The sequence below is a fragment of the Arachis duranensis genome, chromosome 10 (genome assembly GCF_000817695.3).
Source record: "Arachis duranensis cultivar V14167 chromosome 10, aradu.V14167.gnm2.J7QH, whole genome shotgun sequence".
In the NCBI taxonomy this organism is placed as follows: Eukaryota; Viridiplantae; Streptophyta; class Magnoliopsida; order Fabales; family Fabaceae; genus Arachis; species Arachis duranensis.
Window position 1 is genome coordinate 89841485 of NC_029781.3, and position 16642 is coordinate 89858126.

At 33.4% G+C, this 16642-nt stretch overlaps 3 protein-coding genes across 5 annotated transcripts; 1 reads left to right on the forward strand and 2 right to left on the reverse strand.

Annotated features, from left to right (window-relative positions):
• The first annotated feature begins 1061 nt into the window (after positions 1-1061).
• Positions 1062-4395, forward strand: LOC107470801 (probable lactoylglutathione lyase, chloroplastic). Of its 2 annotated transcripts, XM_052255866.1 has the most exons (10): positions 1062-1267; positions 1381-1564; positions 1668-1792; positions 1885-1949; positions 2310-2522; positions 2638-2685; positions 2863-2970; positions 3087-3227; positions 3630-3675; positions 3967-4395. In XM_052255866.1, exons 1-9 carry the CDS (start codon positions 1120-1122, stop codon positions 3669-3671), a joined length of 1074 nt encoding a protein of 357 aa, XP_052111826.1. In that variant the 5' UTR covers positions 1062-1119; the 3' UTR covers positions 3672-3675; positions 3967-4395. The 2 variants fall into 2 exon arrangements, with proteins under 2 accessions (XP_052111826.1, XP_052111827.1); XM_052255867.1 differs by lacking the exon at positions 3967-4395 and having other exon boundaries at positions 1358-1564; positions 3630-3777.
• LOC107470800 (VAN3-binding protein) lies at positions 3808-6472 on the reverse strand. 2 transcript variants are annotated; one of them, XM_016090218.3, is made up of 8 exons: positions 6214-6472; positions 5795-5848; positions 5380-5448; positions 4908-5280; positions 4477-4641; positions 4326-4375; positions 4142-4199; positions 3808-4059 (listed from the first exon to the last, which is right to left on the reverse strand). In XM_016090218.3, the coding sequence occupies exons 1-8, from the start codon at positions 6445-6447 to the stop codon at positions 3863-3865; spliced, it is 1200 nt and encodes a 399-aa protein (XP_015945704.3). In that variant the 5' UTR covers positions 6448-6472; the 3' UTR covers positions 3808-3862. The 2 variants fall into 2 exon arrangements, with proteins under 2 accessions (XP_015945704.3, XP_015945705.3); XM_016090219.3 differs by lacking the exon at positions 5795-5848.
• A 4967-nt stretch (positions 6473-11439) lies between these two features.
• Positions 11440-16318, reverse strand: LOC107470768 (casein kinase 1-like protein 3). The gene is made up of 15 exons (XM_016090189.3): positions 15955-16318; positions 15789-15829; positions 15091-15160; positions 14844-14992; positions 14548-14643; positions 14385-14455; positions 14201-14262; positions 14054-14117; positions 13855-13939; positions 13631-13757; positions 13318-13406; positions 13058-13112; positions 12654-12793; positions 12327-12503; positions 11440-12133 (listed from the first exon to the last, which is right to left on the reverse strand). Exons 1-14 carry the CDS (start codon positions 16028-16030, stop codon positions 12330-12332), a joined length of 1299 nt encoding a protein of 432 aa, XP_015945675.1. The 5' UTR covers positions 16031-16318; the 3' UTR covers positions 11440-12133; positions 12327-12329.
• Positions 16319-16642: the final 324 nt, after the last annotated feature.

Sequence of the window (16642 nt, forward strand, 5' to 3'; positions counted from 1 at the left end):
TCTCATGGGAGTTTCCGAGCCACAAAGTACAAAGAACAGCATCAACTTGGGTTGAAGTTAGTCTCTGAATTGGAGCAACTTGATGGGTTGTTGTTGTTCTTGATTGTGAAGGTTATACTCTTCTACCATTTTTGTTTTTTGAATAAGCTTATTGAGATTTTTCGATCTTTGTTTTTTGTTCTGTTTAAAAATAAGATTAAAGAGAAGATATGGTGATAATAGTGGCGATAGTGATAACGAGTTTGGCGATGGAGTATTTGGAAGAGAGAGAAAATAATATTTTAGAGATGATAATAAAAGTGAATAAATTTTAGAAGGTAAAATTAAAAAAAAATAGTATTGACCATATAGTTTGATAAAAAAATTTGAGAATAAGAATAAAATTGATGCAAATAAAAAAATTTAAAGATAAAATTAAAACAAATTATAATTTAAAAATATAACAAATTTTAAAAATAAAAAATATACTTTACTCTAAAAAAAATACAACATCTTCAATCCTTGTTTTTGGTCTGTATCTTCAACCTTCTTCCCCCACCTACCCCCAAGTTGCAATGGTAATAAACTAGGCCAATACTTGCATAAACTTCTTTTGTTATTCCAGAAAGAACCGCATCATTGTACTTTACCATGTGGTTTTGTTTTGTACATAGATTGTAGGAGCATGCATTTTACAACTCAAAATTCATGCCAACGATACCTTTTTTTTTCCTCTTAGAAGTTAAAATAATCATCGAATACTAACAAAACTAGTGGTTCAATTTGTCAATATGTTTTTCTTCCTTCTTGAGATTCAACAATGTATTGTATACTAACAAAATCATTATGGTAAATAATAAATATGCGCAATTTGGAAATTTAAGACTGAATTTTTATACAAAGGTTTTGCTGAATGAATTGATGAAAGAAAATTAAAACGAGCAGACTCAATGATGTAAATGAAAGCCCAAACTCTACAAAACGTTGTAGTTACAATGGGCTAAACCCAATCTAATAAAAGCCCATTAACAATAATTACTGTCCATGCATGATTCATGGTGGATAGAGCTGTTTGGTTTAGGTAGTCGGGAAGAAGAGAACAAGGCAACCAGCCTCATTAGCAATTTGCAGCATTGCCAAATGGCAATGGCAATGGCCATGGCCTCATCCTCAATGTTATCAACAACTTGTTCTTTTAGTTTCCCTTCTATCACTATGTGCATTTCCTCTTACAACCCTAACCCTTCTAGAAGACTAGCTCTCTTTCACCTTCTTTCTGGTCCTTTTGGTAATTAACCTCCGTTCACATCAGCTTTATTATTATCCATTTGATACTTAGAGTTAATTAATTATATTATAACTCTGTTTACATTAACAGAATTGTTATGGCAATTTGTTCAGCTATTCCACAGTCCCAATCTCTGTTATTTGGTGTAAAAGGTTCAGAATTGTTTAGAGTAGCAGAGGCTAATGCAGCAGAGAATCTAATTCAACCAGAGCAAAATTTGTTTGAATGGGTCAAAAATGACAATAGAAGATTCTTACATGTTGTGTACCGTGTTGGGGACTTGGATAAGACTATAAAGTATGCTACCTATGATGCTTCAATTGCCCTAAATTAATGCAATTATTATAATACTATATTCTTGAATCTTGATTACATTTTTGGAATGTGTATATATATTTAGGTTTTACACTGAGTGCCTTGGCATGAAGCTGTTGAGAAAACGTGATATACCTGAAGAAAGATACACAAATGCTTTTCTTGGATATGGCCCTGAAGATTCCAATTTTACAGTTGAGCTTACCTACAGTGAGTTTAGATGTGCAAGATACAAACTTTTGTTTAGCATGAAATAGTTTGTGCTTCTCATGTTTCGTGTTTGTACTTCTTCATCATTGCAGATTATGGAGTGGACAAGTATGACATTGGAAATGGGTTTGGTCATTTGGGTGTTGTAGTTGAAGATGTAAGCTCCTATTATAGAACAATTAGAAAACAAAGCATGATTGTTGATATTGTAGAACTAAGCAACAGCAACTTAAAAATAGAGTCTCCATTTGAACACATTGGTACATTAAGAACCAATTTATATTTTTCATGAACATTAGTTACCAGCTTATATAACATCACTAGCCAATTAATCAGTGTGTGTTGTTATCTTCAAACTGTGAAATTCTCACAGGAAGTTAAAAACTAAATGGTCTTTTTAAGAGTGGTTTTTGGTGCATTTCCTTTTCTTGATGCTCAATTTTCATGTATGCTGCATGTCTCTATCAAATTTCTGACTTAAATGATGATGATTATTGTCCTTACTCCAATTTTCTAGGCTGCCAAGGCAGTTGATCTGATAAAAGCAAAAGGTGGAAAGGTTATCAAGGAACCAGGGCCTGTCAAAGGTGGCAGCACAGTAACTTCTTTCATCCAAGATCCTGATGGTTATGAATTTGAGCTCTTGGAAAGAGGACTTACTTCCGAACCCCTATGCCAAGTGTCGCTTCGTGTAGGTGATCTTGACCGTGCCATAGTCTTCTATCAGAAAGTGAGTGTTTTCTACTCCTATTAGGATGAAAATGTGAAAGGTTCTTTCATGAAGTGAATTCCATCTTTCTTTCCTGTAGCTTAATATTTTTCCTTGTTTTTATGGATTTCAAAAGGCTCTTGGCATGCAACTTCTGCATAGGAAAGACAATCCTGAGCACAAGGTAAACTTACGCTGATGGCAATTATTAATATCATGCGCAAGTTGGCTTGTTTGGTTTCTGTTTTTATTTTCAGTGACCTTTGCTTATTAGATTTTATGAAGAAAAAAAGTAAAAACAAAAAACATGATTTTATTGATTTTTAGCTATCAATTGTCATTGATTCTGATTGGTTTACAGAATACAGTTGCCACAATGGGGTATGGTCCTGAAGATAAGAACACTGTTCTAGAACTTACATATAACTATGGAATCACTAATTATGACAAAGGAAATGGCTATGGACAGGTAGATACTATTTAGTTTCCATTTTCGAAAGTGGTTTTATTGATTTTTGTGTTGTTCTCCGTGTCTATTTTCTATATCTTACTGTTAGAATGCAACTCATTTATGTGTTTGCACAGATTGCAATAGGCACAAATGATGTGTATAAGAGTGCAGAAGCAATCAAACTGTGTGGAGGCAAGATTATCCGTGAACCTGGGCCGCTGCCAGGTATCAACACCAAGATAGCAGTTTGCTTGGACCCTGATGGTTGGAAATTGGTATGCATAACCTTTCCATCTATTTGATTGTAAGGAATTTATTATGTGCTTCTTCTAAGCCTTCAACCAGGTCAACTATGTTGATGAATTCATGGGTGGTTTGTGTTTGATATGTAATAAGAGAGGAATGAATCATATGTGAAATAACGTGAGAAATTCTAGGCGAACATATTTTGTTTTAAACACCATGCCGACTCACTCTATCCACGGTTGGACGGGGTGAGTCGGATGACTTGCGATGCAAGATATGTACACCTAACATAACTCAAAATACTATTATCCCTACTGCTTTTTCTCTATACCTAGCATCTGAGTTCTCCATTCATTTTCACCCGAGACTTTGGCATAGAATGATACCATCTTATTGTATTTTAAAGTTTGACTTGTGTATTACTTATGCAGGTTTTTGTTGATAATGCTGATTTCCTGAAGGAATTAGAGTGACAACGTAATGGTTCTAGATCCTATGCCTCTTCATTGAAATCATTGTACTCTATCAACGTCCTTGGTGAAATCTTACAGTTATTCTATCAAATGTACATCTTTATAAGCATCTCATCAAGTAAAAGTAAAAGAGAAGTAGAAAAAGCAACCCCATATCAGCCATTTTATTTTATTTTATTTTCTGTTTATATTTATGCCGCTTTGGCGCGGCAATTCAACATATACTGGATCCCATCAAGCCAGAACTGTTTGTCTCTTTTACTCTCACATTCAAACTCTATTATCCTTTCTGCAGTTTTAATTCCAAAATATGCCCTCTTTTCTATTAAGTCTTCCTTCTCTCTTCCCGGCCAAGCTTGGACATCACTGCAGACTCCGGTGACTATACCTGCGATTTTATAGGCCATACCTTAAAGCATTGGTTTTCAGATTGTGGGAAAGAATAGTTATGAATGAAACTTTGAGCTTACACTTCTTCTTTTTGGTGAATGTTCCTGCCATGTGCTTGCTTTTCATTTTCGCTATAACCTGTTGTAATTTTGTTAGAACATTCCATGTAACTATTTAATTGGAGATATCAACAAATCAGTGGTTATGATTATCTCCTATGGCTATTATTTGTTGATGGATTTTTGAGTGTCTTCTAGCAATTACCTGTAAATTTGAATTCATATTGAAAGATACTTGCTTCCAGTGAAGATCTCCTGCATTTGACATTGGGATACTTTGTGTTATAAATATAAACTTCTATGCATTTGCCATTTGTTTTAATTCACTTCAATTGCTATGAACATTTTAAGGATACCTTTTCTTGTACGCTTTAGAAGCTCCCCTCCTTTGAAAACAGAGTCCAGTGCCAGCAAGATGTTTGCTTCTCTTCCTTCCTCGCATTTTTCATCGACTAGAGGGAACGTCGTCGCTCCAACCCCCTTCTGCAGCCTTGCCTTTAGAGTAGCAGCTCCTCGCAACGCTTCCAACATAACATTTTGTTTAGTAGGTTTTTCATTATAATATTAGATGACATCTTTGGCATATGAACTTATAACATTTCTTCTATGGTTTTCTGGTCTCCATCTACCTCCGGCTATAAAACTACCCTCCATATGAGCTACTTTATTAACTGAAAGCCTCAACAGCCTTATCAGAACATGTTCATAGCACCTAAAGAGTTAATACACGAGGCAAGAACTTGGTGCAAAATGCAGATTGAGAAATGAATCATAGAGGTTCTGATACCTGTGGCCGCTCCGGCTGTTAAAGTCATCATATCTCCATTGGTTTTTGCATTAATGGCAGAGTTAACTACAGTTAAGATTTGTTCATGTTCAGCTCCCATATCCTCAGCAATCTCAATGCAGTGAGAGGCAACCAAGGCTGCTGCCGATGCAATCGTGGCAGAACTGATGGGATTGTTTTTTTGGCCGGCATTAGGCACTTCTTGTGATGATGCCATTGAAGCTGCAATGGCCGCAACGGCAGCAGCTACGCCTGCCACGGATACTGCAGCATGCAACTGAGCATTATGAGTCCTAATTTCCTGCTTCTTCCTCTCCTTTTGATCCTTCAGCCATCTTCCCATTGTCCTTCCTCTCAGCAAACTCTTGTAAAGCTAGTATGCAAAAGTTTACAAGAAGAATAACAGAAAAAGAGTGATGAATGATTGAGCTTTTATTTTTAGTATATAATCATGAGGTTGAGTGTAATGTACCCCATTTCTGAGCAAGTTTTGACTGGAAAGGAATTCTGGATTGATTGCTTGATGGAGTAAAAATAAGTCCTGCACATAATGGATACTTTTTGTCATTAATTTCTCTACTTGGTTTAAGTCCAGATTTATGTCATTTAGTTTATCCTTTTGTGAAACTACATATCAAGCAATCAGTGACATAATTATCCGTTATGGGCAGCACATAATGTTAAAAATAAGTTGTTTTGTAAGTTAGAAACCAAAACAACCTCACATGTTGTGACTTATCTGAATTCACACTGTGTAGATAAGACAGATAGATGATTTTAAAGTGAAAAGTGAAGTTTAATTAGAGCATATTAATGCCAAATGATGATTACCATACTATATGAACTTTATGATTAACATACTATATGTGAAAACAGTATGATAGTACCTTAGTTTCATCACTATCTTTTGGCAAAATCTGAGGACAACATCCATTAAGTAACTGCTCAAATAATTTACATCAGAATCATTGTAAATACATAAAGCAATAGCTACACACTTTGAAATTCATATATGCTTGTAAATATTGAAGAATTCTAGAATCAGGAGAAAGAAAAAACATTGATTTTGGTGAAAAGGTCTTCTGATTTCTCATTAGAATCTCTTCTTTTTAGCTCTTTTTTTCTTTCCCTTTACTCAAGTGTGTGTGCATAGCATAGAATCTATTATTAATAGAACTCAAACTAACTTCTTGATTTTCAGTTTCAAAATGCTGCATTTCTTGCTAACTAAAGTAGTTTTAAAGGCCTAATTTCTGATTAAAAGGTTTTTCAAATTCCAAAGTAGAACCAAAAGCAAAAAACTTACAGAATCCTTGTTCTCAGCAGAAGTTGTGGAAGGCTTGATGTTAGTGTTATAGTGAAGTGCTTTGGAGAGTTCCATTGCCGAGAGACTCCATGATCTTGCAAGAAACTCCATAGACTCTGTTGGAGTCTCAGGTGGTGGACATGATGATGATAGTGTGCATTCTGAAGCTGCATTCTCATCTATGTTCTCTAGCTGATGAATTGAGCATTTGGAATTTGTAGAGCTCACTTTCATTCCAATAAAAATAATGAAAAAGGGTCAAATTTTTTCATCACAATGAATAAAACATGATTATCATATTAATCAAAATTAACATTTGTCCTGAAATGAAGCCAAAAGAAATTAAAAAACTACCTAACAACATTTACAATTATAACTTGTAAAGAATCACAGAAAAGGAGTTAAATTCTTTTATATGTAAAAGCATGGATTCTTGTTTTGTCATGTTATGCTAAGTATATATACTCTCATTTATTACTTTTCAAGTGTTAACATGATAGAAAAATAAAAATAAAAATAAAAAATATTTTAATTGAGGGTAATAAAGACAAGTAAAAAGATTCAACAAGGCGGTAGAAAAAAAAGGGACCCAGGGCATTTTTTCATTCATTCATGTCTCCAACTTAATATGTTTATTGTTGCTTTCTTTTTTTGTATTTCCACTTCTTAGTGCTTTATGCATTAAAGCAATGAAAGGCCTGGTTTTATGGCAGCCAAGTTCATCATTTCATGGATTCTCCTTTGTCACCATTAACACATTTTCTAAAGTAAAGTTTATGGGGGGCCAATTAATTACTAATAGTATGCTGTTTCTTTATTTTATTCTATTTTATTTACAAAAACAGATAATTTAATAATAACTTTCCATCCAGAAGGCTCTACCAATTTGGTTTTGTTTAATTTAGTTCAAATTTATCTACACTAATGGTGTGCTTCTTTTTTTCTTTTCTTTTTTATTATTTTTTTTTAAAGAAGGATTCAAATAGCCGTAGACACCATCATTATATTTTGGTTATAATGAAGGAAGGGTTTGACATATCACACACACACAACAATAATATGTACACACACGAATGTAGATAGATACATATGATGTTCATAATGATGTGATTATGTTATAATATTTTATGCTGTGCCTACGGTTGTTGCACTAATTAATCACCATCATCATCATCATCATCATCATCATAATCATAGATATAGATCATAGATACCTATTCTAATATTTATAATTGCAGTGCTACTTTATTAATATCTATGTTTCTTTACTAAGAGGGGAGCATCGTTTTAATTGAAAAAAAAAATGATTACCAAGAAGCAAGGAAGCCTGGGGCTCAATTTAAAAATAGATAGGGGTATTTAAAAATAAGAAATAAAAGAGACATCGAAGCACTACCTTCTCAATCTCCTAACAAGCAAATAATATTTATGAATAATTATGTTACTATCAATATTGATTTTAGATTGATTTACAAATTTGATTGTTGGGAATTTCTATTTGTGTGAACTGAGTATGTTTAGTTTTTCTATTTTGAAAGACATTGTATAGTTTCACATGTATTTTATTATGTATTGAAAAAGAAAGAAAACAGAAAGGGTTATTGAAGAAGAGTATATACTTTATATTATCTATGAAAAGAGTGAGTATTGTTAATTTTCACTCAATTAGATTGAATGAAATTAAAGTTAGTATCCTCGTATATAAATAAGGCAATATTACTAAATAACTTCAATTATATATCAACTTTGAGACCATGAAATAATGATTGGATTTATACCCTTTTGTAATAATTATGGTTGCTATATGAAAAATATGTGCGTTAACACAGTTCACACGCGAAGAAACCACTATGCCAGTGTTTGGTGCTTTATAGAATTATAGGTTATAGGCTACTTATAATATAAATTAGAAAATCAACTTAAGTTAGTTGAGTGTCAACTCATTTATTTATTTAAACAAGTGTTAAGAATTTAAATTTTGCTTTGTATATGTAGTAAATTTTTAAATAAAATTTAAATTTACAAAGAATTAATTTTTGACTTGTTAGATTTAGAATAATGTCACCAATAAAAAAATAATATAAACTAGAGCAAACATCAAATTGTTTTTTTTTTTTTTGCATAAACATATTAATAATAAAGAATCACTCTTTTTTTAATTATTTTTTATGGCTATCTTTGAAGATTCTAATTTTATTTTTCGAGTAAAATTTTAATGCGGTCTTTAACCATTTTACAAACTCTCATTCTGCCCCCTCATCGATTGAAAAATGATATTGCAGCCCCCTCACGATTAATTCTGTCTGACATTCTGCCTCCTTTGTTATTGTCTTTGTCTAGAGTTAACGGATCTTGTCTACGTGTATCGTTAACTCAACACATGCCAAACAACTATTTAAAGAGACAAATAGTCTCCTAACTCAACACATGCCAAACAACTATTTAAAGAGACAAATAGTCTCCTAATGAGTTAGCAGAATGATATCGTTACGCACATCTCAAAAGTGCTTTACTTCTTCTTCTTCTTTTCATTGTTCATTCCACTACAGTCACATCTCCTCACTCCACCCCAACTGCCACTACCTCCATGCTACCTCCATTCCCTTACTAATCTTTATCATTTTACCTCACTCCCATCTTTAATGTCACAAATTTACTTTCTCCCGCTCTATCATCTACATCATTTTCTTTTACCACATACACCTCTCTCACTCTACCTCCGGCATGCTTACTTTTATTTTACCTATCATTTTCGTCCACAATATTACCAATTCTTAACTCTAATAACAACAAAATTATTAGCTACAATGTCAATTTTTTTAAATAAACAAAAATATAGATCCAAAATTAATAAAATTTAAAAATTTATAAGAAACAAGAGGGACGAATGGGAGAAAGAGAAAGAGAGAGGAGATATCGAAAGCTAAATGAAGATCTAATGGATATATTATATTGTTGTAGGGATGAGTGAGACCATGAGAATAGAGATAAATGTGAGGAATAAATACGGAGGTGGACACGGTGAAAATTGGATAAGTTGTGGCAACAAAATGAGGGTGGTTTGGTCCGAGAGAGATGAGAAGATGATGGAGTGGCATTAGTGGTGGTGGCGTTAGAAATAGCAGTAAAGTACAATGGCAAAAGAAGAAGTAAAGCGTTTTTGAGATGTACAAAACAATAATGTTCCGCGAGCTTACCAGAGGATAATTTGTCCCTTTAAATAGTTGCTTGACACATGTTGAGTTAATGATACATGTAGACAAGATCCGTTAATTTTGGATAGAAACATTAACAGAAGGAGTTAATCACGAGGGATCATAATGTTATTTTTCAATCGATGAAGGACGAAATGAAAATTTGTGAAATGATTAAGAGCCGAAATGAGGTTTTACTCTTATTTTCTATTATTTCGGAAGATCATACATACATACAACTTTATTGCTATTTACATTTTAATGTGACAGAGAATTTACAGAAAACCTTCTTTAGTTACCATAAATTTTGTATTTTTCATTCTAAATAATTCATTTAATACATGTAAGATATAGATATTTTTGAAGTCTAAGTGCAAATTGGCATCAATTGATGATCCGATACATGATGTAACTTTTAACCTAAAGGTGCAAATTGCCAGCAATTACTCGAACAATTACTAAAAGTTTGAATGAGGAAAAAAGTTAGAAAAAAATTATTAATTTTTATTTTTATTAATTTTCTTATTGATTTGGAAAAAACATACGATAGGGTGTTAAGGGAGGTCTTATGGAAGGTTTTAGAAAAGAAAAGAGTAAAGATCGCATATATTCGTGCAATTAAAAACATGTATGATGGGGCCACAACTAGTGTGAAGACTCAAGGTGGTGTGATAGAGGAATTTCCTATTGATATAGGATTACACCAGAAATCATCCTTAAGTCCATATCTTTTCACATTAGTCTTGGAAGTACTCACATAGCACATCCAAGAGCCTGTGCCATGGTGAATGCTTTTTGCCGATGATATCATCCTTATGGGAGAGTCAAGGGAAGACCTAAATAAGAAGTTGGACTTACGGAGAGAAGCTCTAGAAATGTATGGTCTGCACATAAGCCATAGCAAGACGGAATATATGGAATGTAAGGGTAGTCTGAGAAGGAAAAATCCAAATATAGAGGTGAAGATTGGAGAAAACATCCTACCAAAAGTTAAAAGTTTAGGTATCTTGGGTGCATCATACATGATAATTGAGAGATTGAACAGGATATAAATCATAGGATCCAAGCAGGTTGGTCAAAATGGCAGAGTGCATCTAGTTTTATATGCGACAAAAAAGTGTCTTTAAAACTTAAAAGTAAATTCTATCGCAGTGCTATAAGACCGGCTATGCTTTATGGTACGGAGTGTTAGGCGGCAAAAGGGGAGCACGAACATAAGATGAGTGTGACAGAGATGAAGATGTTGAGATGGATGAGTGGTCATACGCGATTGGATAAAATAAGGAACGAAGATATAAGGGAGAGAGTTGGAGTAGCACCCATTATGGAAAAGATAGTTGAATCGCGTCTCAGGTGGTTTGGACATGTGAGAAGAAGACCGACAAAACACCCCGTCAAGAAGGTGGATGAGATGAAGATGGACAAGGGGTGAAAGATAGAGGAAGACCTAAGAAGACCATTCATGAAGTGGTCAAACAAGATCTACATGTAAACGGTCTCTCTATAGACATGATACATAGCAGAGCATAATAGTGTCGTTTGATTCATATAGCCGACCCCACCTAGTGGGACAAGACTTTGTTGTTATTGTTTTGTTTCAATTATCAATATTTTCTATTTTCACAATGTTGTGAAATAAAAATTAAAAATAATAAAAATAAGAAAATCCTATTTTTCGTATTTTTAGTTTTTTTTTATAAAATCTCAAAAATAGAAAATATTGAGTCTAAAAATAAAAACAAAAAAATAATCAGTTGTACTCATTTTTCAACACTTGCTCATTCTTCTTCCTCTTTGTTTATTGTCAACACCTACTTTTCAACGACTGTCACTTGTACTCATTTTTCTCAACTATAAAATTAGTTGTGGAACCTATTTTAACCGAATTTCAGACCTCATCCAAAACCAAGGTCCAATATAGTAATGCTCTTCTCTTTCTTTTTTTCTTTCTTTTTGGCACCAAGATTTACTATAATTACAAGAACAAATTCAGCAAAAACAATATAAAAAAGTTCTTTGTTCTTTTTCCAAATAAACTATGAATTGAATTGAGTGTAAACATTTCTCATTTTTAGAAGGAAAGGAGTACATTTGTGATTACATTAGTATGCTAACAAATCTAACTGTACAAAGGATAAAATAATTATAATAATAATAAATCAAACTTGTATAATGAATGATTGAGAGAGATTAATGTGATATAAGTTGAGATGACCAGGTCAAAAATTAAATTAAAAAAAAAAGAAAAAAAGGAAAGGGATTATGCCATGGGCCTCACCCACCCATATCCATATTTTGACTCATCCATCATAAAACTCATTAATTGTTAATACAAAAAATGCAACCCAGCCAAACAGACCCTTTCCCACAATTTTTAAGGTCTACACCCACAATCTTCATTCTTCAATTCAACCCTTGAGCCAAGTGTGGCATGATGCCATCCATGCCAATAAAATCAAGCATACATAGTTTTCTCCAAAACTTGTTCAACTCTTCACTTAAGCCTCAAAGGTTTGCACCTGCCTCTTCCTTTTCATATGAATCTTACTTACCCACCAGCATGTTGTGTATGTACCTATGCATTTGGAAGTGGTAAAATTACAAATGGAAGTGGCATTTCTTTTCTTTTGGCTTGACATAACATGCCACTATTGCTCTGGTGAAGTAAATGCCATGGCATGTGAGAGACCATGGAAAAACAAGCTCTAGGTGGCTACTTCAAACACCTGTCTGAAACAAATCAACTCAGTGTCTCACACAAATATAATTCCATGACTTAATTGTATACCATTTAATGAATATGCAAGAAAAATTTCTTATGTTTTCAAGGTAAATTACAATATACGAGGCTGGGTAATATTACAAACGACATTGCTTAATCTATCATACCAAAGTTAGGTAAATAACTGATTTTCTTACATATTATTTGGCTGAAGAAATTCGGCGTAGCGAAGGAATCCAACTGCTTGAAGTACGAGAATTACTACCGAAAACGCGAGCAATGTGTGAACTTCCTAAGGGCTTTTCTGCTTTTGATGCATTTTCTTTAGAGGATTTTGGCAAGCCAGATGATGTAGATGGACCGTTGTTCACGTTCTGCGGAAAAAAAAAGTGATCTCAATCAGATGAATTACCTGAGCTAAGTAAAATTTCAAATTAAACACAGGAAGGACAAGAATACACATTTAAAGAGGGATTAGAGGCAAGAAATGCAAGACTTGCAATTTCATGGAGGTGACAACATACATGTTTCTCAGTCTGATTCTTGAAACTATGATTGTGACCAACAGATGGTTTAGGCTGTGCAGTTGCGCTTGGACGATCATGATTCTGGTTCGCCAACTGTCTTGTTGCAGTTACATGAGCTGAATCATTGACTCCTGAACCTGAAATGGAATGTGAAGCATCAGGATCATAAAGCATCACTTCACTACGCTGAAAATTCTTGGAATGCAGTTAACAATTAAGATAAGAAAGAGTTAGTTGGGAAATATATGTTCTGATATTCCCATCTTAGGATTATATCAGAAGCTGTTAGGTTCTGTGTTTAAGATTTGGACAACAAGTTTCATGAAAATAACCTAAGTTAGCTATTATGATAATTTTCTAATAATTGTTTTTCGCCTTGTAAGTGACAAGAATGAAGTTACCTGTATTCTTGTCCGTAGCCATGGGTTCTAGACTGCTAGGTACAGCGGCCGAAGGCTGAAAATTTCCAAACACTCATCATGTCAGAAAAAGAATAAGATTAGGACATCATTCAAAGAAACTATCAGAAATACCATCTAACAATATCAATCCATGGCATGAAATTTGTTCTAAAAGGATAATAAAAATATTGAACTACACGCAATTATGGCATGAAAGTTGTTCAAAAAGGGTAATAAAAATATAGCGAGAAACTACTAACAGCTGTTTGATTTTGTATCTGTCTCTGTCTCTGTTGTGTCTGTTGGTACTTTAGAATGGTCCAGTCAAACAAATTGTCAGATTCAAATCCTGCACATTGAATTCAGCCGAATAAGATTATTTCGACAAGAAGGAAGAAGAAAAATATAACACATACGGTGAAGTTTTGAAATCCTAGGATTAGTGTTAATTGATACCATCAAAATACTAACTCATAAGCAAATTATTACACTTACTAAGCATAGACTAATTTTTCTGTTATCTGACAAATTAGTTAAAATCAAATCAAGTATATAAAAGCAAACAGTCAAAACCTTCACGAGAGAACAAATCACGAAACAAGCGCTTCAAGAATCCATAATCTGGTAGTTGATCAAATGTCAAGGAGTGGCAATAATGAAAGTAAGAAGCGAACTCCACGGGATATGACTTGCAAAGCATCTAGGAGCAAAAAATATCAATATTAGTCAAGGTTTCAAGTACTCAATGATAAGTTCGGAGATCAATCATTTTATCAAACTGAAAAACACACACATACCTCAATGGGAGTTGACAACTTCTTCTCACAAATCCTATCATATTTTTCCTTTTTGGTTACAGCTTTCAGACCCTGCCAGGGAAGGCTGAAACACAAAAACTAGATGGTCAAGACCCGTTTCTTGTTCAATTGATATGCAACATTTTTTTAAAGCTCAATATGTCTGGAAAGTTAGAACGGATAGTGGAAAAAAACATACCTTCCTCTTAAGAAGTACATAAGAACATAGCCAAGAGACTCTAAATCATCTCGACGACTTTGCTCTGACAAAATAGAATCCAAATGGTGAGAAATTCGTAAATTGCAATCTGTATGATGTAAAGAAGGAAAATTTCTTTCTACTTACCAATTCCTATGTGAGTATTACAACTTGCATAGCGTGCAGTTCCTGTTAAGTTTTTATTCTCTCTGGATGAGTTCATCAAAGTTGGGTGGGGGGAGGGAGAATAAAAAATTAGGCAACAATAGACATGGAAAAACATAGACACAACAAGAAACGATAAAAAACGAATAATGAAACAAAAATATACCTGTAAGGAATATGTTTATTTGTGCTAAGGTCCTTATATCTTTTTGCAAGTCCAAAGTCAATAATATAAACCTGTAAATTTAACAAATCGACGAAAAAAGTTAAGCATGAATTTGGTAGCGAGTCTAGCAATGAAAGGGATCGAGCGAATTCTGGCATGTTACCTGGGTTGCTTTCCTCCCAAGACCCATAAGGAAGTTATCTGGTTTGATGTCTCTATGCAAATATCCCTTCGAATGTAGGTACTCGATTCTCGTAAGCTGTAATCCAGTAAATAAAACAGATTTCACTTTACACTTTCATTGAAACTTTTCACTAATGTGAACTATGACTACAAATAAGTAAAATTATTTAAGAGTCGAAACTGCTCAAATAATATGCAGATGACATGGTAATATCAAGAAAAAGCAAGGAACAAATGCCGCCTTCTTGAAAATCAAAGCAAGGAAACAGTAATTACCATCTGATCAGCCAACATCAAAACCGTTTTCAATGTAAATTTTCTCCCGCAATAGACAAAAAGGTCCTCGAGACTCGGTCCCAGAAGATCAATAACTAGAACATTATTTTCTCCATCAATGCCACACCATTTCATACTTGGTACACCGCCTGAAACAGAAAAGGCAAGGGGAATCATAAACATTTAACCTTCTTGGCAAATGTTATCAGAACGTTTACACATTCGAAGCACTTCTGTTATAACTTACTTTCTCCTTGAAGAAGATTATACAACTTTGCCTCATAGAGCAGCTGTGGATGTTTGGTTTTCTTGTTCTCCTACAAAATAGGAAATGCAGCCGCTATAAATAACTATTAAGTACATAAAATAGCTCTTGAAATGCTGAATATGAAGGAAACCCAAGAGATTATGAAACAAATTATAAACTTTCTAGCAAGTGTAGTTGTCTATTTAAAAATTCGACCCAAGTTTTCATGTGTTATCTATCATGCATTGAAACAATTGGCCTTAGTTCAGTAATTTCAAATAACAATTCATCAACAGCAAACATGGAACAACAGATTGCTATAATCAAGTAATGAATCTTTTACTTCAATCTGAATTTTTTCAAATAATAATAATAGTAATAATAAATTTACATGCATAAGTTATGATATATCAGCTCATATATCATAATTTAGGCATGTAATTTATGTTCATATATCAGCTGCATTTCTAAATTCCCCCATTTCTAATATCAATTATCAAACAACACCATCCAACCCAACCTACTTCAATTTTTTAAAATAAATAAACAAACGACAAAGTAGAAGTTGATCCCCCAACTTATTCATGTTCTTATACATCATGCCATGCATGATTATTAGCACAATTCTTTTTTTTTTCTTGATTAAAAATAAAAAATGAAGGCAAATCAACTTTTAAGTAAGAAAGAAGAAGACGCACCATCTTGACGGCCACAATCTCAGAGGTCTCAATATTTGTAGCTGCCAAGAAAAAAATTTTAAACATGATCAGCACAAGCACAGAGAAAAAATCAATAAACTTAAAAAGAAAAAATAATAATAATAATAAGAGAGTAAGAAGAAGAAATAAAAGAAAGTTATTTTACCAATATAAATTTCACCGAAGGAACCGCTTCCAATTTTCTTACCGATCTTGTACTTTCCTCCCACAACCCTCTCCATCTCTTATACCCAACAACCAAACAATAGCTAAAAAAAAGTTCAAACCAAACCAAACTGGTTCGTGCTCCGGATTTTTCTTCTGCAAAATCTTATGCTCGTAGCTGATGCCGAAGAAGATGAATGCAAAAAGAAGGCGCAGAATCTTTAGCTTCAGGTAAAGAAAATGATATAGGAGAGAGGAGAGAGCAGAAGCAAGAGGAAGTTTGATGGATAAAAATTGGATTGGATTGGATTAGAATTGGTGGAAAGAAACAGGAAATTGTTGAAATTGATTGTAAATGGACGGAGAAGAGAAAGAAGGAAAACAAGTTGCTCAGAACATTGCTTTATAAAAGATAGGGTCAATTTTGGAATATCGTACGTACGAACTACTAACTCATTTTTATTTTTCTTTTTCTTTTAATTTTCAAAAGTTGGTTGATGATCTGTAACAAGCCTCAACCACCTAACCCAATCCATTTCTTCCTTTGTTTTCTTCTTACCCCACTATATACTCACTACACAAATAGAATTAGATCCTCTTCTAATTTATTCTTCTATTTAAAAAGTATTCAAATATATTTTATATTATTTGTTATGTATATAATTAATATTTTTTAATTAATTAGTATA